The sequence below is a fragment of the Apium graveolens genome, chromosome 5, assembly GCF_009905375.1.
Source record: "Apium graveolens cultivar Ventura chromosome 5, ASM990537v1, whole genome shotgun sequence".
In the NCBI taxonomy this organism is placed as follows: Eukaryota; Viridiplantae; Streptophyta; class Magnoliopsida; order Apiales; family Apiaceae; genus Apium; species Apium graveolens.
This window is the reverse complement of record NC_133651.1, coordinates 37718885-37743355: the sequence shown is the minus strand read 5'-3', so window position 1 is coordinate 37743355 and position 24471 is coordinate 37718885. Positions and strand designations below refer to the sequence as shown.

General features: G+C 37.5%; 1 protein-coding gene and 4 non-coding genes across 5 annotated transcripts; all 5 read right to left on the bottom strand.

Annotated features, from left to right (window-relative positions):
• Positions 1-454: 454 nt before the first annotated feature.
• TRNAL-CAA (transfer RNA leucine (anticodon CAA)) lies at positions 455-534 on the bottom strand. Its single transcript has one exon. It is a non-coding gene; the product is annotated as a tRNA-Leu (tRNA).
• A 754-nt stretch (positions 535-1288) lies between these two features.
• TRNAL-UAA (transfer RNA leucine (anticodon UAA)) lies at positions 1289-1369 on the bottom strand. Its single transcript has one exon. It is a non-coding gene; the product is annotated as a tRNA-Leu (tRNA).
• A 2129-nt stretch (positions 1370-3498) lies between these two features.
• TRNAL-UAA (transfer RNA leucine (anticodon UAA)) lies at positions 3499-3579 on the bottom strand. Its single transcript has one exon. It is a non-coding gene; the product is annotated as a tRNA-Leu (tRNA).
• An 11089-nt stretch (positions 3580-14668) lies between these two features.
• TRNAL-AAG (transfer RNA leucine (anticodon AAG)) lies at positions 14669-14749 on the bottom strand. The gene has a single exon. It is a non-coding gene; the product is annotated as a tRNA-Leu (tRNA).
• Positions 14750-15063: 314 nt separating this feature from the next.
• Positions 15064-18866, bottom strand: LOC141723855 (protein trichome birefringence-like 19). Its single transcript, XM_074525786.1, has 2 exons — positions 18262-18866; positions 15064-16154 (listed from the first exon to the last, which is right to left on the bottom strand). Exons 1-2 carry the CDS (start codon positions 18751-18753, stop codon positions 15318-15320), a joined length of 1329 nt encoding a protein of 442 aa, XP_074381887.1. The 5' UTR covers positions 18754-18866; the 3' UTR covers positions 15064-15317.
• Positions 18867-24471: the final 5605 nt, after the last annotated feature.

Here is a 24471-nt window from a genome sequence, read left to right as displayed (position 1 = left end):
TCATGGTTGTTATTGATGACGTCAACTCCTGACCCCTGGGTTGAGGCCGTCACATCAGCTTTTGTGCTGTGGTATTTATTGTGATCCCTTTTTCTACTCAATACAAGCATTAAGTTGATTTCTGCATAATTATCACATAGCTTAAAATGTAGCAACCTTTGTCCGTTCTGGTTGATGTGAAAAATTGGAATAGGTTACGAAAATGGAATTAGTGTGATACATCCACACAACGTCAACATAATAAAATCTTGCTTTGGTACATTTATGTCCTTTGATCATTCCAGTCTCAATTCTAAAAACACAATATCATGTTTGTCCAAAGAGATGTAGGCCGTTGCAGTTTTTGTTGAGCAAGAGGATATATAAGTAAGTACATTGCAAATTGTAATACAACTTGCATAGTGAACTTGTTCCTTCAGTAATATTTTCCTGGATAAATAAAATAATAAAAAATTATCGAGAGTGGGATTCGAACCCACGCCCGTGCGGTCCTGGTCTTGAATCAGGAACCTTGGACCACTCGGCCATCTCAACTCTGTTGAATATTATAAATTTTAATTGTATTAAAAAAATCAATTAGCTTGTATAATTGTTAAATGGTTTTCTTGTCCTCATGTCAGGCTCGAGAAGAAAAACTGGCCAACGCTATTCCTGTGAAGGAGATACTACAACTAGAAATACTAAACCGGTTGTGCTGGAGATTAACAGAATTGTTGCAGTGATGAATGAATCAGTGATTGAAGTTCTTTCAAAGGGGAACTCTTGCGTTGCGTGAAATTACATAGTTGATTCGCACTACAAGCCTCCTTACAAAATTAGCCGATCTGATTCCCTGCAGAGGCAACTGTAACAGAGGTCAGCTTTTGTGCTGTGGTATTTATAATGATCCCTTTTTCTACTCGATACAAACATTAAGTTGATTTCTGAATAATTATCACATAGTTTAATACGTAGCAACCTTTGTCCTTTCTTGTTAACTGTATTAAATCAGAGGTTGATGTGAAAAACTGGAATTGGTAACGAAAATGGAATTAGTGTGATACATGTGTGCAATATCTGCACAACTTTAACATAAAAAAAATCTTGTTGTGGTACAGTTTTGTCCTTTGATCATTCCAGTCCCAGTTCTTAAAACACAATATTATGTTTGTCCAAAGAGATGTAGGCTCGTTGTAGTTTTTGTTGAGCAAGAGGATATATAAGTCCATTGCAAATTGCAATACAACTTGCATTGTAAACTTGTTCCTCCTTCAGTAATATTTTCCTGGATAAATAAAATAATAAAAATTGTCGAGAGTGGGATTCGAACCCACACCCTTGCGGTCCTGTTCTTAAATCAGGCGCCTTGGACCAACTCGGCCATCTCAACTTTATTGAATAATTTAATTTTTAATTTCTTAAAAAATTTAAATCAGCTTTTGAGATGGTATTCATGTGGAGAAGATAAAACTAGTTGACAGAGTTGTTGCATTGGAAAATGAATGAAAGATCTTAACAAAGGGACCTCTGTTCGGCTGACATTTTTTGTCCGAGTGACAAACCTCTTAATACTGTAATGGAACTAGTCAAGTCTATAAGTTGTTTTTGCTGGATTAGTGAAATAGCTGATGAAGAAAATATGCAAGAAGTAGATGTAGACGTTCTAAGGTGTATAGTTTGACATCTTCTGCTTTTTTTATATTAATCTTGTGAGTTGTGACACACCTACATATATTAATACGTATTTACTGGGATGATGCTGTTTATTTCAGTGTTCGATGGAAACGTGTAATTTTGTCAACACAAGCACCAACTTTTTAATGAATGATTATCAAGTAGCAACATAAATAGGAACCTCTATTCGATTTTTTAAAGGCTTAAAGATATAAAATAAGAGATCCAGAGGAAAAATTAAAATAGTTATTGAGAAATATTGTAGTACTATGGCATGTATGTAATACACACATTGCTTCATCTTAAGACAGTCATGATTTCATGCATATGGCTAAAACAAATACTTGGTTTGTCCAAAGGGATCCAGACCCTTTGTAGTTTATTGTGTCGAGGTGGAACTAAAAGGACATTTACTATACAAAATTGAGATTAGGGCTATCAAACGGATAATTCGGATAGGCATGTCCGTATCCGCATCCGCAATCGTCTGATTTGAATATGGATAATATTCGCTTTTTTTCGAATACGGATATTATCCGTTTTTTCTCGGATACGAATGCGGATATTTCGAACGGATATCGGATTTTTTGAAATTTTTGATGACCCTACCTTTTTGATGATGATTTTTGAATATTTTTTACAATTCAACTCACTTGATATATTTATATATGTATAAAGTATGTGTACAATCATGTAAAATTTGTATAAATGTATTATTTAATGCATACACTATAAACTAATAGAATTAATATTAAATTATATATAATTATATATTTATATAATTTAAATATCATAAATGTATTTGATTTCGGATTCGAATATCCCGAATTCGCATACGGATAATATCCGCTTTATTTCGAATACGGATAATATCCGTTTTTCTCGGATACGAATGCGAATTTTTCGAACGGATATCGGATTTTTCGATTTTTTTTACAGTCCTAATTGAGATGACTGGATAGAAAACTGATCCTCTAATGGTAATTTTCTTTGCATGATAAATACAATAATAATAAATGTCGAGAGTGGGTTTTGAACACACGCCCTTGCGGTCCTGGTCTTGAATCAGGCGCCTTGGACCACTTGGCCATCTCGACATTGTTGAATATTATAAGTTTTAATTTTATTAAGAAAAATCAATTAGCTTATATTATTGTTAGATTGTTTTCTTGTCCTTATGTCTGGCTCGAGAAGAAAAACTGGTCAATGCTATTCATTTGAATGAGATACTATAACTAGAATACTGGACCGGTTGTGCTGGAGATTAACAGAATTGTTGCAGTGATGAATGAATCAATGATTAAAGTTCTTTCAAAGGGGACCTCTTGCTTGAAATTACATAGTTGATTCACACTGCAAGCCTCCTTACAAAATTAGCCGATCTGATTCCCTGCATAGGAAACTGCTACAGAGGTCAGCTTTTGTTCTGTGATATTCATCATGATCCCTTTTTCTACTCGATACAAGCATTAAGTTGATTTCTAACTAATTATCACATAGCTTAATACGTAGCAACCTTTGTTCGTTCTTGTTAAATGTATTAAATTAGAGCTTGATGTGAAAAATTAAAATAGGTAACGAAAATGGAATTAGTGTGATAAATGTGTACAATATCCGTACAACTTTATCATAAAAAAATCTTGCTTAGGTACAATTATGTCCTTTGATCATTCGGGTGCAGTTCTAAAAACACAAAATAATGTTTGTCCAGAGAGATGTAGGCCCGTTGCAGTTTTTTGTTGTCCAAGAGGATATATAAGTCCATTGTGAATTGCAATACAACTTGCATAGTGAACTTGTTCCTCCTTCAGTAATATTTTCCTGAATAAATAAAATAATAAAAATTGTCGAGAGTGGGATTCGAACCCACGCCCTTGCGGACCTGGTCTTAAATCAGGCGCCTTAGACCAACTCGGCCATCTCGACTTTATTGAATAATTTAATTTTTAATTTCTTAAAGAATTTAAATCAGCTTTTGCAATGGTATTTCTTTGAAGAAAAAAAACTAGAAATATTAAATAGGTTGTGCAGAATAATTGGCAAATGAATGAAAGATCTTAAATAAGGGACCTCTCTTCGGATTTTTGATCCAAGTGACAAACCTCTGTATACTGTAATGAAACTAGCCAAGGCGAAATTTTTTTGTTAGCTTAGTGAATTAGTTAAAGAAAATATGCAAGAACTAATTTAGAAAAAAAGAAGAAGCAAGAACTAGATGTAGACGTTTTAACGTGTATAGTTAGACATCTTCCGCTTTTTTCCATATTAATCCCATGACAGTCATACGTATATAACAACGTATTTAGTGGGATGATGCTGTTTATTTCAGTGTTAGATGGAAACATGTAACTTTTTCAACACAGGCACCAACTTTATAATGAATAATTATCAAGTAGCAACATAAATAGCAACCTTTGTTCATTTTGTTGAAGGCTTAAAGCTATAAAGTAAGAGATTCACAAGAAAAATAAAAATTTGTTTTGAGGATGATTATAGTACTAAGGCATGTATGTAATACACACTTTGCTTCATCTTAAAATAGTCATGATTTCATGCATAATAGCTAAAACAAATACTCGGTTTGTCCAAGGGATCCGGGCCCTCTGTAGTTTATCTTGTCGAGGTGGATCTAAATGGTCATTTAGTATACAAAATTGAGATGACTGATTAGAAAATTGATCCTCTTTTGGTAATTTTCATTTCCTGGATATATAAAATAATAAAAATTGGTCAGGGTTGGATTTAAACCCACGCCCTTGCGGACCTGGTCTTGAATAATGCGCCTTAGACCACTCGACCATCTCAACTTTGTTGAATATCATAATTTTAATTATATATAAAAAAGTTCAATTAGCATATATAATTATTAAATGGTTTTCTTGTCCTTCATGTCAGGCTCGAGAAAAAACTGGTCAGTGCTGTTGACAGAGAAATTTGATAACAACAAAATTTGAGATTCGTAGCCGGAATCATGATCTGTGATGGTGGTTTTTCGTCGGAAAATGTGAACAGTACTCGTCGGATTTTATGAACAGTGTTCGTCGGGAAACATGAACAGTGTTTGGTGGTGGTGTGGCTGAGATTGCTTAGGGTAGGTGGTGGCTCCTTAAGGCTCTCGCTTCCGACCCCATTGCAATTTGCCTACTTACCACTATTTATAGGGGATTAAGCCCACGTAGTTCTTGGGGAACAAAAAACCTAATGGGCTTAGATTTCTTATCTCGAGGCCCAGTAGGAAACCAACTGGAAACCGTCTTCTACTAGCTTTAGGAATGTCCGTCGATGAGGCCCAACTACAAAGGCCCAAGGCTCGTCCGCGGCTTCGAGACTTCACGGATAATGCATCTCCCTGGCCAAGGATAACCCTCCGCTACCAGCTGTTTCTCTAGTTCGCGGATGCAGGTATAGCCGTGGTTCACCCCAAATGTTGGACGCATCCTTGTCCACCGATAAGGAGCCCCTACCAGATTGCAGGACAAGTGATCCCAAGCTTTTGGGTGCAAAGTGCAGGATACTCCAAAGTCTCCCAACGAGGACACCCGTTGATCAAAGAGACAGAGCTCCCAAAGCACACACTATATTTCACCCCACATCCCCAATGAGGACACCCATTGACTACAAGAGAAGGCCTTCAGTCCAGGCATACCCCTAGAGGTCTCTGACCACGTACACCGCCTTTCCTGTCGATATGCTACAGGAAGGAGTTCTTCAATAGAGTACCTGCATCAAATAGGTTAGTAATAATAATCTCCTTCTTCCTTGAATCATCCAAAGAGTCTGTCCAAGTAGCATGTCAAAGTTACATTTTATGCCAAGTAGAAGCTAAGGGCGCGCCCAAACATTTCTGTACGTTGGCGCCGCCCTGTGTCATCAGCCTTTGATATCTTCTTTTATCATTTCATATTATAGGGCTTTCCCTAAATTATTCAACGTTAGGGCTCGCCTTAACTCTGTCCAAGTAAAGCCAAGGTATGAATTTGTCAAATTAATCATGTCCGAGGAATCCGTCCAAGGAATCTGTCTGAGGAATCTTTTAGGGCTCGCCCTAATATGTGCAAAAGTAAGCGCTTGCCCTGACCTGTCCAAGGGTTTTGGCGTGTGCCAAGTTGTCCAAGGATTTTTCCGCGTGCCAAGCTGTCCAAGGGTTTTGGATCGTGCCAACCCGGCCACGAAAACTCTTTTTCTTGGCCGTCCTTCCTTGGTCGTCCACAAAAACTCATTTTCTTGGCGTTCACCCAAATTGAATTATGTTGACCCGGATATTTTTTGTACCAAATTTTGGCTGTAACAAGTGCTATTCCTGTGAAGGAGATACTACAACTAGAAATATTGGACTAGTTGTGCTTGAGATTGACAGAATTGTTGCAGTGATGAATGAATGAATGATTGAAGTTCTTTCGGAGGGGACCTCTTGCTTGAAATTACATCGTTGATTTGCATTACAAGCCTCCTTATAAAATTAGCCGATCTGATTCCCTACAGAGGCAACTGCTACATAGGTCAGCTTTTATGCTGTGATATTCATCATGATCTTTTTTAATAGAACAAGCATTAGATATATTTCCGAATAATTATCACATATATTTTTATGTACAATCTCTTTTCGTTCTTGTGATGTTAAAAATTGGGATAGGTAATGGGAAAGAAAATAGGGTGATTACATGTGTGCAATATCGCATTACTTCATCTTACATGGTCTTTGTTTCATACATTTATGTCTTTGAAAATTTCAGTCCCAAATCTATAAATACAATATAGACTTTGTCCAAAGAGACGTAGGCCCATTGTGGCTTTTGTTGACCAGGATATAAGAGCCCATTGTTACACACTTGCAAAGTAAACTTGTTCCAGTGGGTATTGATCCACCCCCTTCAGACCTGGTCTTATATCAAGCGCCTTGAATCAACTCTGCCAGCTCGACTTCATTGAATAATATAATTTTTAATTTCTGAAAAAAATGATTCAGCTTTTAAAATTGTTAAATGGTTTTCCTGCCCTTCATGCCTTGCTCGTGTAGTGGTTTTCCTGTCCTTCATTTCTGGCTCGCGCAGAAATATTCTTCATGGTGTTCATGTGATGGTGATGGTGCAGAATAAATGACAGTGTTGCAGACGTGCTCATGTCATGTATATAGTTAGACATCTTCCTACTATGTTTTCATATAAATCTTGTGACATACATTCATATATAACTATGTCTTTAGGAGGATGATGCTGTTTATTTTAGTGTTACATCTAAACAAGTAGTTTTCGTCAACACAAGCCTGATATTTTTATGAATAATTATCAAGTAGATATATATATTGCAACCTATGTTCGTTTTGTTAAACAATATACAATACGAGATACATGAGAAAATTTTAAATAGGTATCGAGAATGGATATAGTACGATGACATGTTTGTAATAAACCCAGAGAGTGGGATACCCACGCCATTGCGGACCCGAACTTGAATCGAGCGTCTTGGACCAACTTGGCCATCTCGAATTTTTTGAATATCATAGTTGTTAATTGTATTAAAATAAATCAATTTGCTTACAAAATTTTCAAATGGTTTTCTTATCCTTTATGTTAGGAGGCACAAGCAGAAATACTGGTCAAGAATAGACAGAGGCGGATCCGGGGGCTGGTTAAGAATAGACAGAGGCGGGAGGCGGATCCAGGGGGGTCCAGAGGGGTCCTTGGCCCCCCCTGAAATTTGAAGATATAATAACTAGGATATGATCCTTACATATTGATGCTACAGTTCACGTGGTTTGTGTTGTTACATTTTATGACCAAGAGCAGAGTTCGAGTCCCCTGTATTGCATTTTTTCTTACTTTTTAGTGACTCCATTATTTTAGTTACACCCCCTTTGCAAATGTATCCCACTTCAATTCTAGTCAAAGTGGACATGTATGCATTTTATTTGTGTACTAATATAGAGTTAGGTGTTTGTGTACTAGTATAGAGTTTGGTGTTTGAATGTTTCTTGCGAGAGGTCGAATATGATCAAAAATATCTAGATTTTATTATAAATTTCGGTTAAAATTAGTGGATTTTATTCCCGGAAAAGATGTTTATATTAGTAAAAAAAATTGGACCCCCTGAAAATAATTCCTGCGTCCGCCACTAAGAATAGATACAACTACAAATACTAAACTGGGTTGTGCAGGAGATTGACAGAATTGCTGCAGTGGTGAATGAATGATTGAAGATCTTTCAAATGGGACCTCTCACTTCAGAGTATATCATTGATTCGCACGATCGCACTATAAGCCTCCTTACAGAATCATCCAATTTGATTCCCTGCAGAGGCAAGAGGTCAGCTTTTGTGCTGCGGTATAATAAAAATTGTTAGATGGGTTTTTTTGTCCTCCATGTCAGGCCCGAGCAGAAAAACTGATCAATCGTATTTATGTGAAGGAGATTAAAGTAGAAATACCAAATTGTGCAGGATAATTGGCATAATTGATTAAAGAAGGAAAAATCTCTTAGAAGTGTTGGACAAACTTAGTATTTTAGACTAAGTTGTGAATCATTTTGAGACTCTATATGAGTGAGACACATTATGTGTTAGTGGTGTGTATTTATTGGAACGTATTTTCCTCTTCGAGGGGATTCCAACGCATATTTACACGCTCAAAATGAGTAAAAGGTGAATGAGAACTGATGTTCCAAAGTTTTACCTTTTAATATGAAAAGTGGTTTTGTACCACATCGAGAGTAGCACAAACCTATTCCTTAGTTTTTCTTATAAATACCATGTACCACATTGAAAAGAAAAACAAGTCCTTTCAAGCCTCTTTTTATAAATAGAGTCTTAGGGCATCAGTTTTATTAAGTCAAGGGAATAAGAGTCATCTCTTTCATTCTCAGTCTCTTTAGTCTTAAATTTTTTCCAATATTCCGGTGATAGTTCTCGGGTTTAGTTCAAGTTCGCTGAGAGTATATTCGATCTATCGATTATAATGGTATCTCATTTTATCCTGGGAGGCTATCGACTCGCACATACGGTGAGAGGCGAAATAGCTTTAAGGAGACAGTTTCAACTGGACTCGAGGATCTCCATTTGGTTATATCCTTTCTTTCTCTGTTTGATTTCGTTTACTCACACACACACACTTATTTGATTTATATGTATTAATCGCAGATTGTATTCACAATCTTAAAGCTATTTTATTTTATACATCTGTGACTGATACATCTGTAACTGCTTGTTTTGTTTAGTAACAGATCGTTGGAGAACCAAACTGTGAACGATCCGATGAACGTGATGGCTGATCCCAACGCACAGATCACTGGATCTGATGGGGTTCACCAGCAGCCGATTAACCCTAACGCACGGATCGTACGATCTGATGGGGGTCAAACGCCTGTTGGACATGTGCCTTCGGGACATGTGCATGTGGGACACACTGTCATTGGACAGTTTAGTGTTCCTCTTGGACAGATATCGGCAGGATTCACTCCTCTGATCATACCTGCGGTGCATACTGGTGTGCATACACCTGTAGTATAGATGCACGTACCATCTGTTCCACCTGTGGTGTCTGCTGCACCTGTTATGCCAACTGTGCCTGTTGCACATGTTGAAAAACCTGAGAAGTTCAACGGAACGAACTTCAAATGTTGGCAACAAAAGATGCACTTTTATCTGACCATGTTGCATATGGATCGCTTCCTTAAGGAAGAACCACAGTTTCTCACTGCTGAGAGTAACATGCAGACTGTGTATGCTGCTGATGCTTGGAAGCACTCCGACTACATCTGTCGGAACTATGTGTTAAATTGTTTGTCTGACTCGTTGCATAACGTATACAGTGCGAAGCCAACAACTAAGGTCTTATGGGAGTTACTTGACCATAAGTATAAAACCGAGGACGCTGGGGCAAAGAAGTGGATTGTTGGTCGCTTTCTTGATTATAAGATGGCAGACTCTAAGACTGTGGTCAGTCAGGTGCAGGAACTGCAGGTGATCATTCATGACATTCATGCTGAGGGAATGGTCATAAGTGAGTCTTTCCAAGTTGCTGTTGTTATTAAAAAGCTTCCACCTGGATGGAAAGATTTGAAGTACTACCTTAAGCATAAGCGAAAGGAGATGTCTATGGAGGATCTTATTGTTAGACTTCGTATTGAAGAAGACAACAGAGGGTCCGAGAAGAAAGTTAATGTTGCCACTGAGAAGGCAAACATGGTGGAGCATGCTCAAAGCTCCAAGCCCAAGAAGACTAATTCTAGTAAAGGGGCAAAGCTGGCACCCAAAGGAGGGATTTCGAAGTCAAAATTTCAGGGGAAGTGCTACAACTGTGATAAAGTTGGTCATAGGTCTTCTGACTACAAGAAGCCCAAGAAGCCCAACAAGAAGAAAGAAGCAAACATGGTAGAGAATATCTCCAAGGAGATGGGTGATATAGACCTCTGTGCTACGGTTTCTGAAGTGAACCTGGTCGGTTCTAATCCACGTGAATGGTGGATTGATACTGGTGCTACTAGGCATGTTTGCTTAGACAAGGCGATTTTCTCTAGCCTCAAAGCTTTCGATGCCGGTGAGAAGCTCTACATGGGGAATTCAGCAACTTCTACCATTGAGGGTGAAGGCACGGTGATCCTGAAGATGACCTCTGGGAAGAATCTGACTTTGAAGAATGTACTTTATGTGCCTGATATTCGCAAGAACCTTGTGTCTGGTTCTCTGTTGAATAAGCATGGCTTTCGCATTGTAATAGAGTCAGATAAAGTTATTTTGTCTAAGAGTGGTATGTTTGTAGGCAAGGGTTATTTAATAGATGGGCTTTTTAAGCTCAATGTAATGTCCGTTAAGGACGACAATGAAATGAAGAATTCTTCTGCTTACTTGCTTGAGTCTCCTAATTTATGGCATGCTAGATTAGGACATGTAAATTATGACACTTTACGACGTTTAAGTGCAAAAGAATACATACTTAAACTTACTATCGATTCAAAACATAAGTGTGAGACTTGTGTTGAGGCAAAATTAACGAGATCATCATTTAAACGTGTGAAAAGGAACACCAAAGTGCTAGACCTAATACATAGCGACATATGTGATTTAAAATTCGCTTCAACAAGAGGAGGAAACAAGTATTTTATTACATTCATTGATGATTGTACAAAATACTGCTATGTATATTTGTTGAAAAGCAAAGACGAAGCTATAGATAAATTTAAAATCTATAAGGAAGAAGTTGAGACACAACAGACTGAGAAAATCAAAACGATACGAAGTGATCGTGGAGGTGAATATATTGAACCATTTGGAGAATTCTGTTCATAACATGGTATAATCCATGAGGTCAATGCACCATACTCCCCTCAGTCAAATGGTGTGGCTGAAAGGAAGAATCGCACTCTGAAAGAAATGATGAATGCGATGTTGTTAAGCTCTGGGCTTCCACAATCGATGTGGGGAGAAGCCATCTTAAGCGCAAATAATATTTTAAATATTACGATGCGCAAGAATAAGGATGTAAGTCCTTATGAAATGTGGAAGAAAAAGAAACCAAGTTACCAACACCTGAAAGTGTGGGGGTGCCTTGCAAAGGTACTGATCCCTACACCGAAGAAGGTGAAGATAGGTCCTAAGACTGTGGACTGTATCTTCATCGGATATCCTCCACACAGTACTGCATATCGGTTTCTTGTTCATGAATCCAAGATTCCTGATATTCAAAAGAATACCATTATGAAATCAAGGAATGCCTCATTCTTTGAGACGATGTTTCCCTGTAATCCAGGAAACCAACAACCTACGACGTCTAAATGATCTCATGAGTCTGTAGATGACGATAATGAGAGTGACGAAAGTGAAGACGAAAATGTGGGGGTAGTGAGAAGGAGCAAAAGACAACGAACAGAGAAATCCTACGGGTCTGATTTTATGACCTATTTGCTCGAAGAAGGTGACCCAAAAACCTATAAGGAGGCGGTTACCTCACCTGATGGACCTATGTGGAAAGAGGCCATCAAGAATGAAGTTGATTCAATTATGCAGAATCATACTTGGGAACTAGTGGACTTGCCAACTGGTTGCAAACCATTAGGTAGCAAGTGGGTTTTCAAGAAGAATTTGAAAACTGATGGCACTATTGATAAGTATAAGGCCAGACTTGTGATTAAAGGATACAAGCAACAAAAAGGCCTTGATTATTTTGATACATATTCTCCTGTAACGAGAATAACGTCCATAAGGATGATGTTTGCTATTGCTGCAATGCGTAATCTAACTGTACATCAAATGGATGTGAAAACAGCCTTCCTAAATGGGGACATAGATGAGGAAATCTATATGGAACAACCCGAAGGGTTTGTTGTCCCAGGACAAGAAAGGAAAGTTTGTAGATTGGTGTAATCATTGTATGGTTTGAAGCAAGCGCCTATGAAATGGCATAAAAATTTGACGAGGTCGTGCTGACTAATGGTTTCAAAATCAATGAATGTGATAGATTTGGCTATTACAAGGATAACGAGAGTGGCTATGTCATGATGACGCTATATGTAGATGATCTACTTATTGCCGGAAGTAATGATAAAGTGATCAAATCTACCAAGGACATGTTGAAATCAAGATTCGACATGAAAGATATGGGACTAGCAAATGTAATTCTGGGAATTCAAATTTCTAGAACATCAGAGGGTCTCGCATTAAGTCAACCACATTATGTTGACAAGATCCTTGAGAAGTTTCTTAAGGATGACTTTGAGAAAGCTAGGACACTTGTGGATATGACTTTGCACCTATCCAAGAACAAAGGTGTAGCGGTTTCCCAATTGGAATACTCGAGGATAATTGGTAGTCTGATGTACCTCATGAGTTGTACAAGACCAGACATTGCATACTCAATTAGCAAGTTGAGTAGGTTTACGAGTAATCCGGGAGCTGATCACTGGAAAGCGATCATAAGAATACTAAGGTACTTGAGGGGAACTCGAGACTATGGACTGTACTATGGCAGATACCCAGCGGTATGAGAAGGATATATTGACGCAAATTGGATATCTAGCAAGAAAGCACTTAAGTCTACGAGCGGCTATGTGTTTACATTAGCTGGAGCGGTAATATCATGGAAATCCTCAAAACAAACGGTGATAACTCATTCCACGATGGAAGCTGAGTTTGTGGCACTAGATAAATGCGCCGAAGAGGCTGAATATCTACGTCAGTTTCTGGAGGATATTCCGAGATGGCCAAAGCCTGTAACTGCAATAGGGATTCACTGTGATAGTCAATCCGCTATTGGCAGAGCACAGAGCACGATGTATAATGGAAAGTCTCGTCATATACGACGACGACACAGTTCCATTAGACAATTGATCTCAACCGGAATTATCACTATTGACTATATACCGTCAAAAGATAATATCGCGGATCCACTAACCAAAGGGTTATTAAAAGAAGTGGTTGAGAAATCATCGAGAGGGATGGGCCTTAAGCCTATTGCTTAACGGCATCATGGTGGACACCCAACCATTGCTGACTGGAGATCCCACGAACTTGGTTCAATGGGACAACTAAATCATGATGACCAAATCACTGTGGGGGTAACCCCTGGCCTGTTCCTATGATGAGGAAACAGTGAGACCCGTAAGGTACGAGGTTAAGCTTTGAGCTTTTAATGATCTTTGATGAATACATGGAGTTCAGGAGTGAACGCATGGAATTCAGTTGAGTAAACGCGGGTTACTCTATAAGATAAAGATCACCTATGTGGGAGAGAAGTGGGGCCGCTTCAAAGGAGAATTGTGAGGCACAATTCTTTAAAAACTCCTGCAGAACCAGGACGATGTTCCATGGCCAAAATGGACATAATCATGAGAACTGAATGAGTCAGGAAATATATAGTGATGAGTATGTTATCGTTTACACAAACGGTCAAACAGTTCAAGGACATCGCGTCATACTGTCTACCAGTAAAGTCGATATACTTATTCGAGCGCAGGTTCAATGAGCATTCTCTACCTATCGTATGTTATATCTGACCGCCGGAACTATCACCAAGTCAAGCTCCGCGTCTGTCTGTCTATGTGGTGCGTGCTACTGGACCATCAATCTCATTTGTGGGGGATTGTTGGACAAACTTAGTATTTTAGACTAAGTTGTGAATCATTTTGAGACTCTATATGAGTTATACACATTATGTATTAGTGGTGTGTATTTATTGGAATGTATTCTCCTCTTCGAGAGGATTCCAACGCATATTTACACGCTCAAAATGAGTAAAAGGTGAATGAGAACTGATGTTCCAAAGTCTTACCTTTTAATATGAAAAGTGGTTTTGTACCACATCGAGAGTAGCACAAACCTATTCCTTAGTTTTTCTTATAAATATCATGTACCACATCGAAAAGAAAAACAAGTCTTTTCAAGCCTCTATTTATAAATAGAGTCTTAGGGCATCAGTTTTATTAAGTCAAGGAAATAAGAGTCATCTCTTTCATTCTCGGTCTCTTTAGTCTTAAATTTTTTCCAATATTCCGGTGATAGTTCTCGGACTTAGTTCAAGTTCGCTGATAGTATATTCGATCTATCAATTATACCGGTATCTCGTTTTATCCTGGGAGGCTATCGACTCGCACATACAGTGAGAGGCGAAATAACTTTAAGGAGATAGTTTCAACTGGACTCGAAAATCTCCATTTGGTTATATCCTTTCTTTCTCTGTTTGATTTCGTTTACTCACGCACACACTTATTTGATTTATATGTATTAATCGCAGATTGTATTCACAAGAAGTGACAACCTGCTTATATTGAACACTCAGAGTCACAGATTTCACTCATTTATATTTCATATTACGTTGTTGATCCTCAAAACTTCTTGTAATGCTATTTGAACTTGTTTTATAGAGAAGTTTTGAGACGCCTTTAGCATTCACTTTTTTTATTATGTGGCTTTCATGCTACCTGTTTGCTTTGGTAAAGCAAGTATGCAGGACCAGGTGTAGTGTAGATGTTCTAACTTGTACCATTGCAGAACTACTTTTTCGTTTTAAAATTATTTAAATAAAAAAATTGTCGAGAGTGGGATTTGAACCCACGCCCTTTCGGACCAGAACCTTAATCTGGCGCCTTAGACCAACTCGGCCATCTCGACTTTGTTTACCAAGTTGTTTCTTGAATTTTAAAAATATGAAAGTCAACTTCTGGAGAGAGATATTTATGCATGTTATAAATAATGTTGTCAGTCTATATACTGAAAATCAGCCCCACTAATCCACTATCAATCTTTACAAATAATGGGACCAACATATGAGATTGAGTAGAGAAAAAGAATGAAGTGCAGGACCATCAACTTTTTCCCAGCTGTGTACTGAATAAAAACCTATTTCCTTTTTATCCCCAATGAGTCACAGCTCCGGAAGGCGGTATAAATTACAAATATGTGATCTATTGTACACAAGATTAGGATTTTATCGACATAGAATATCATTTTTCGATAAATCCACCAATATACATACGTGATGAAAACTCTATAATACAGTATATAGTGCTCAGAACAAACGCAGCTTACAGGGAACAATTTTACATTTATGACAAATTAGAACACGATTTAAAAGGCTCTACAAATCAACCAATGACAAGAAGAAAGAATTGTAAGCAAACCAGTTGAATAATCATGTTTTTTTCCCTTTCGCTCTACATTCTACCTTTAAACAAAATCATCAATGGAACATGAATTTACTTGATCCAACTTTCTTGTGTTTCGACTGTAATCTCTGCTCGTACGATCTACGACCTTCTGTCTTCATCATCTGAAGCAGGAAATCACTCCAAGTATCGATTGCTCCCGGTAAACACCAATGTACACAATCATTATACAATGTCACATTTTCGTGTGGCCAGTGACCATATTTACTAGGATGACCATCTGGTCTTAACAACATTGCTTGTGTTAAATCCATTAACCTGAACCTCTTTCCTCTTCTCTTCGCTTCTTGTTCAGCAACCTTGAATTCCTCTATTTGTGTCATGTACAATTCTAAATTCATCCCTTCCAAAGTTGCCTCATTGCTCTTAAAGGGCTTTGTTCGTACACAATCTCCACCATCGTTCCAGTTCCCATTTTCAAAATGCATTGGCGAATATGTCTTTAAATATGTCACTCCCTTAAAATTCTTTAAGCTGTTAATAGCTCTAAAAGCAGTTCTGAACGCTTTTCTGTATCCGTAGGTCATTGGATAATCAGTTATATTCTCCACCTGACAGAATCTGCAACCAACTATCTGACCCTTTTCGTAGTAAAAACCAGGACGACTAAACCAGTGACCAGCATTGATAACCACATAGTCGAAATCCTCAATCTGGGACGTCCACTTGGGATCAAATTCGTCAAGGTAAAGGTTGAAGAGGCCTGTCTTAGTTGGACCATTAGGGTCTGCTTCTTCGGCTTTGACCAAAAAAGGTGTCCAAAACGTTGATAATGTAAAATTGTAACCCAGGTATTTCCACCGTATAAAATTCTGATCCGATGTATATGAATTTTCCACCGGGAATTCTACCTGGAAATGAAGCGGAAACAAGATTCTTGGTGTATTTCGCAAAAAAAAACAATCTATGAAAATTCATCTACCAAAAATCTAGAAATTTTATTCTGGGAATATAATCCAAAATGACTAATAGTTGTTGTCAAGGGACATGTTACATCAGTCACAGATTTACCTAAATATGAGAAAGACATGTATGGTCACACTAGAACATTATTAACAACAAAATTGTGAAAAGAGACAGTTGTTTTTTGGCATAAGGTAAGCAGCCAGATTTGCCAGGGCTTTGATTCCCTGTCCTTTGTCAATTGTCATCAAATTACTACAAAAGTATATACATAGATACATCTCTCCACAGCTCTTGCATCCTGTATCTGAACAGTGTCCATATGGACTTCTCTTTTTATAATTTTTATAGCCCTATATCTAATTAGCAATTACAAACAATGTTAATAGGAACATATTAAAACTGATCCGATTTCGTTAACCGGGTTGAAATAACACGAATAGTAAGACCCTTAGGTGTGACAATTAAGCAAATCCACTGTGAACAGCCTAATATTATTGCACAAAAGCTAATGACAACTAGCAATTGCTTTCAGCAGAAGAGGATGAAAAAGAAATATTAATAAGAAACCACAGGTAAGAAGACAAAAGTCAATAAAATAATGAAGGACCTATCTATCATCAATTATTTCTAGTTTTTTTATTTTTTTAAATAATATAACCAAAGTTCCAGGTTCCAACCCACTCATATGTGTACATATGAGTCCCAGACACCCCACTATTTCTTGTACATTCACAAATAGATCCATATATTGCAGTATTGTGCCCCTGTTTTCATGTTTAACACATTTTGACATTTATTTTACTGTATTCAGAAGTTATAATCTAAATTTCATACACCTTTCTTTCAAGAAATTAGTCCGTGCAGAATATTTCACTTTTTGCTAAGTTTCTAATTCGTAAGATCTTGTTTAATAGAAAAGAATGGTATGAATAGATCATGAATGAAGATGAAGAGATTAAAAATAAAGGAAAATGATCAAGTGCAAGCGATGTCTCGATTCGCGCCACATATTAAAATGGGTTCTCGTATGCACACCAAAACGCACTATACAGGTATCACAAAAACTTTGATCTTGCCCGCGACCGGACTCTTTAAGAAAAACTTATGTGGCATTCATCGTTAAAGAAATGACTACATGTAGATGATTGAAGAACCAAAACTTAGTTACCTAGATAGGATTGCCCAAAACAGTAGTAACATAACACGGACCTGTTTCTGTAGCTCAATGGCACTCACTAACTTTAAAATATTGCTCAGATTTTAGTCCTGTAAAGTGGCTCAGATCTAAAACGGTCGAGATTTGTGATTGTCACGTACAAACACAACAAGCTTTGAAATTTAGGTGACCTTAGTTAAAAATAGTATTCGAGACAATAATGTATTTATCTACTGCACAATATACGTACTAATATATAAACCAACTCGAAAATTTTGAATCGTTCAGTGTCACAGGTGCTAGACGCAGGTCACCGAATAGCGGCACCACCACTGCTACTTTACATTCAAGAATATTTTAAGGAGAGCCTCGTTTTCAAAATTAGCCAACTATTGACGCATCCAAGTATTCACGTGCATATGTTCGTTTAGCACTGAAATATGTGTACTGCTTTTTTCCTCATTCTTATAATAACTATGGAAATTCGTAACCAATGTCATTGTCTAAATTTACCTAATTTCCCCTTAAGTCTTCAACTACATCCCCGACTTTATCATCGGTGGTGTAACTATCTAAGTGCAAGTGGTGTTAGCCTAATATGATTACAATATATGGGTCAGGTCAAGGATAAACTATTGTTATAACATATCATAAAAATTATATGTTCTGAATCATCTCCCTTACATTAATTCTCGTATCCTACAAAATCTTCCTCCGAAATCTCGGACACAACACATATACTATACAATTAAGGTCGAGCTCGGGAGAGAACGGAGAACATCAAGAACAATTATTCTATAGTCCTACTAAATTTTTTGAAAAATTATACACAATAAAAAAAAAAAAAAATCTCAGGTGTTTTCACGCTAAAACTGTTGGTAGAACGAAAGACGTACCCGTGATAACATGCAGATCAAAGATTGCATTTGATTTCTTCCAATAGAATCACCAACAAAAGCCAAAGATTTATCTCTAACAAGTTCAAGAAACTGATAAGGATTAAACAAAGGAAGCTCACAGCCATCAGGCTTCCACCTCCACTTCATGAAATCCAAATCAGGCCTTCCATATTTCACACAATTCTGATGTTCATGAATAGCCCAACACGTCCTATTCGTGTAGTATGGCGCCTCAGGGTTCGGCACCCATTCTCCGGTAAATAAATCGCAATCTTCATGCTCGTTAATCTCGATTAAATTTACGTCCGAATGCTCGATAATTGTCACCGGAGTATCAGAGGATTCTGGCAATGTGGATTTAACAATGGTGGATTTTTGAAAAGGGTAGTAGAATGGGATTATGGTGAAAAGAAGTAGGGTTATGCCAAGAAAAGGGATGATTTTCGAGATTTTGTTCGAGTGATTTGTATGAATAGCATGTGACTTCATTGAAGATGAATAAGTGTTTCTTTTCTTAGGTAGTGAAGATGGACATTTTTAGAGTGGGAGAGATGAAGGGAGATGTGGAAATGTGAGAAATTTATATGTGTTCATAAAATATAAGTAGAAAGAGACCTCGCACGTTAGGTTGTGTTACATTCCGGTGCACATTATTTATTTTTGTGGTTCATGTTATCACACTTCACTGACCCCAAATTTTGATTGTGTGTCACATATAAATTTGTGAAATTGTCAAAATATACTACAAACTTAATATATAATATATAACATTAATGTTAAGACCTTAAAATGAATCTCAAAAACATTTCTTATGTTCGAGTCATTTTACGCCACTTTATACGTATTTGGATAATAACTCGAAGCATGTACTACATGTTCAACTAATCCTCGTGAACATCATTTGACCAACATGATTCCTACTTAAATCCTAAGTATTTATCTTAAATGAACTAGGACTTTCGGAAGGTTATCTAAAATCTCAATATCAACCCACTACACTACAAAACATATTTTCTAACTATATAACATGTTTTTACTCAGGGATGACGATGCTCATTTTAATATACACATGATCCATTTTTGTCACAAAGTTAACTGTAAAACTGATCTATATTTCAGAGAGATTACATTTCAGAGGGAGGGTTTAGAGAGAGGGATTACAAGAGAGAATGTTTTCACACTACTTGTACAATAAACCTATATCTAGATATATTAATCCGCCAATGAAACACAAATGTGACAGACTTGTACAGCCTGTCATTATAGCCTGTCACCACATTACAGACTTGAGTCTGTATACTTCAGTTGAGTTGATTTTTAATTCCTTTTTTCTTTCTCACTTTGTTGATTATCACTGATTAATGTAGCATCTCCTCTCAAGTTAGAAGGGGTAAAGAGATTTGCAACACCTAACTTGGACTGAAGTAAAGACAGCTGATAAGATGGCAAAGTTTTTGTAAATATATCAGTAGGCTGGAGATGAGTACGAACATGAGAAGGAGAGATAAGACCATCCTTGACCTTGTCACGAACCAGGTGACAATCAATCTCAATGTGTTTCGTACGTTCATGAAACACAGGATTAGTTGCAATGTGGATAACAGAATTGTTATCACAGTAAAAAGGAATTGGTAGAGGACTAGGAGAATAAAGAGATTGCAACAACTGAACTAGCCAAGTCACCTCACAGCAAGTGTCGGCCATAGAGCGGTATTCAGCTTCGACAGAAGAGCGTAAAACAGATTATTGCTTCTTACATTTTCGGGAAATGAAGGACTTGCCCAGAAGAACACAATAACCAGTAAGAGAAAGACGGGATTCAGGACAACCCCCCGATCAGAATCAGAGAATGCTTGAAGTTGTAGAGAGGAATCAGCAACAAAAAACAAGCCTTGGCCAGGAGAACCCTTAATATACTTGACCATTTTGAAAGCTGCAAGCAAGTGATCATTACGGGGACAAGAAATAAACTGAGACAACACTTGAAGACCATAAGATAAATCATACCGAGTGATGGTCAAATATAAAAGACGACCAACTAAGCGTCGATAGGTAGTAACCTCAGGGTCAAGAAGAAGAGGGGATTTATTATCAATGATTTTGTGTTTTTGCTCCATTGGAACAGCAGACGGCTTGACAACAGAGAAACCTGTGTCAGCTAAGATGTCAAGAGCATATTTCCTCTGGTTAACAAAAAATGCCCGAAGTAGAACGAGCTATTTCGAGTCCAAGAAAATACCTCATAGGACCAAGGTCCTTGATTTTAAACTGAGAGTGTATGTTAGGTCACACTTTCACTGTAGAGGGGGTGAATACAGTGTTTATTACAATCAAATCAAACTTCAAGAACTTATGTAACAGAAAACAAACTTTATTTAACCAATAAACTCTGTTACAATCTGGAACTGTTATCTCTCAGTGATGAACAAAATATCACGAGAGCTGCTAGGGTTATAGTAAATAATATTCTCGATAATGATAACACTTATAGTGTAAACCCTATGTCTGTGTTTATATACTACACAGTTACAAGATAATCGCTAATTGATATGGAATATAATTCTGCTTCCTAAAATATATCAATCAGATATCTTCTATTCCAAGTATTCCATTCTTCACGGAATTCCTTCTTCATGCATATCTCTTCTTATGTTTATCTTGATCTTCTTAACTTTAATCAGCTATTGTCCTTATCTGATCGTCCTTCAGCACTTAAGTTCTGATATCTATCTACTGATGACATAAGTACTGATATCCCTTAAGTTCTGTCGTCCAGTAAAAGTACTGATCAGTTAAGTACTGATTTGTTCTGTTCAAATAAGATCTGAAATCTAAACATAAAACATATTAGCCATGACATTATCAAATATATCTAACAATCTCCCCCAACTTGTAAATTAACAAAATATACAAGTTTAACAGATATTTGATGATGTCAAAAACATTAAGTACAAATGCATGAGAAATAGACAAGATAACTACAACTTACAGTCCTTAAAGCTTTTACCAATTTAACTTCTGATAACAACTTTGGTCTGTATACACATCAGAATTTTAAGTAGTTGTAGATCTTTGACTTGGCTTCATCATTTTCTGATCTCTCTGATGTCAGGAGTTGTTCTGAGATAATTCTTCAACAAACATTTCTCAGCATATCTGAGTTCATCAATCATTCTCCGTTTGACATCTTTAAGCTCTGCAGTATCTTCACCAGTTTGAAATATTGCAGCTCTGAGATCATTAATCTTTGCTTTTCTCAACTCCCGATCTAGTCTTATGACATAAGCTTTGTTAGACTCTAGATTGAATTCAAGCCCCTTAATACCAAGATATGTTCTGATCTGTGCAGTATTAGGCTTCATATCAACAATATCACCATTGTGACTTCTGTACTTTGGAACATATCTGCTGTCAGACTTAACAGAATAAAGCCTTTTCTGTCTCTGAATCTATTCCTTTAAGTAGTTTGTAGCAGTCTCTGTTATTCTGTCATCCACTTGAAGTAAGAAAAGTACATGCTCCAATTCTTCAAAATACTTCAAAGGAATGGCATTTTGTCTTATATGATAAACCCTACCATCTGTCATGAAATACAACATGATGTATTCTTTCAAGTAGGTATGGTAAACCATCTGTACAGATTCTAGTTGATTCAATCTCTCAGGAGTTGCTCCAATACCTGGTTCACTCAAGGAAGTTGGATCATTGGTAGTGTTGTGTACTCTTCTTTCATCAGCACTTCCCAATCCAGTTTTATCTCTAGCTTCCTTTCCAGTAACTACTCTTGCTTCAAAACCACTTGGAGTAGTCTTCAAAGATTGAGTCTGTTTTGCTTTAGTGAATCCTGGTAGGAGTGTTTTAGATTTATTTTCTGATATCAAGTTAACTTGAGCACTGTCAGAGGTTACTTGCTTCTTCTGAATATCAGAACTTACAATTTCTTGACTCTGAACAACTTGAGCCATGTCAGAGGTTGTTTTAAGAACTTTTCTTGAAGTCAGAGCAAGATTATCTTTTCCATCAGTAATTTCTTCTTCCTCAGGAGGTACATAAGGCTTGATAGGTTCACCAACCTTTTCTTTACCCTTGGATCTTGGATCTATCTGTGGTTGTGATCTAGCCAAAGTTTCTTCAGTATGTATCCTTTCTTTGATCACAATGCCTTTAGGTTTTGGAAGTAACTTTTTACCAGAAGCTTCAGATTTAGATGTGACTTTCTCTGATTTAAGTTTGGCTTCTTCTTCCTTTAAACTTTCCAAGTCCATCCCTGGATTTTCTTGAAGAAATAACTGTCTTGACATTTCCTCATCAAGATCTAGAAGTTCATCAGAACTTATCCTTTTACCAGCAGCAGAACTTATTCTTTTCCCAGTATCAGAACTTGTTCTGTGACTAGCTTGTCTTGATGTAAACCTTCTACCTTGACTATGACCACTACCCATTCCAGAGTTTCCTTGGTCATCTTTTCCATCATCCTTTCCTTGCAGTGACTTGTTGGTTTTGCATTTGGACTTAATTACCTTCTCCCCCTTTTTGGCATCAGCAGGTAATAAAAGAGAGATAAGTAGTTCCACTGAGGTCTGGATTTCAGTAAGTTGCGATTGCTGAGAAGCTTGATTTGTCAGAATTTGATCAATCTGAGCTTGTTGCTTCTCTTGAGTTTTCTCAATATAAGCAACCCTGTCAATGGTAGGTTGGAAGAACTTTTTCTTATCAATTTTCCAAACTTGTTCCTGTTTGATAAAGTTCTCCTGAATCTTGTGTAGCTCTGCATGAGTGTTGGAATGAAGACCTTGTAGATGTTTAGTACTCAATGCAGTGACTCTAAGCTGGGTTTTAAAATCATCAGAATGTAACATGTCATCAGCTTTAGTCAAGTGCTCAGCAAGATGTAAAGCATTTGGAACACATGAAACTGAGTTCCATTCCTTAGTCCACTACTGACCTGCAGGAGTTTCACTCCAAGGTACTGGTGCATCCCTGATAACAAACTCCTTTACCAGTTCAGACTTAGGAAGAGTCAGTGGAGGAGTATGTCCTGAAGGACCTGCTTCATCAGCATCTACAGTTGTAGCAGCTTCACCAGTATCTCCAACATTTGCAGCATCAGAACTTAGAGAATCAGTATCTTCTGATAAGACAACTGTGTGAGTAGCAATGGAGGCTTCAACATCCTCTAATTGCTGATCTGATACTAAGTTCTGATCAACAGCCATATCCTGATGCTCACCTAAAATCTGATCATCAGCATCTTGATGCAGAGAAGGTGTTAGTGATAACTCAGGAGTTTGAACAGCATCAGTAACAGGTGTTGTGGAAGGATTATTTGCTGTTGGAGCTTCTAAGAAAAGTATTTCAGGCACAACCAGGTTCTGAATATCAATTTCAGCACTTGTGCCTGGATCAACAAGAGACATAGAAGGTGAATTAGCCTTGTCAGATACAGGTTACTGAGATGGAGTTGATGGAGAAGAAGTGACTGGAGCAAATTCCTTGTCTTGTGAGATCAGAGATTCCTGATCCCCTTCTTTAGCTGCTTCCTCCTCATCATCTGAAACTGGCCTCTGTGCCCTCTGTTTCTTGTACTTCCTTGTTGATTTGGATTCCTTGTAAGTTTCAGGAACCGTCATACGTCTAAGCCTCTTGAGAAGCCTAGAACCCCCAATTGCAGAATCCTTCTGAGAAGTTGCCTTCTCAGCTTCATTTACCACAGGTTCTGAAGAGGGAATCTGATCCTCAGAATCTGATTCATCTATCAAAGTAATTCTCCTCTGCTTCTGAGATGTTTGAGGAACAGTCTTTGTTCTCTTTGGCTTAGAGGATGTAGGCTTCACAGTAGGTGCTGAAGAAGAAGGTTGAGCAGTCTGTGAAGTGGAGAGATAGGATTTGAGATAAGTTCTGAGGGTAGGTTGAGTAGAATGAGAGGTAGGAACTGAGGTTGATGGATTTTGGTTATGGTGAGTTGGTTGAACATTTGAGTAAACAGATTTGTAACTAGCAGGATCAGCATTTACCAGAATCTGTTTCACAGACTGAGGAATTTGTAATTGTCTCACCATTGATTTCTTTGTGTCAGCATTTATCAGGTCGTTAAAGTACCTTTTTGCAACCTTAAAAGGTGGGGTTTGAGTGCTGACTAACTGGGGTTCAGCAGTACAATACGTATAAATAAGTTGACAGAATCTAGCAAAATAAACAACATCTCGA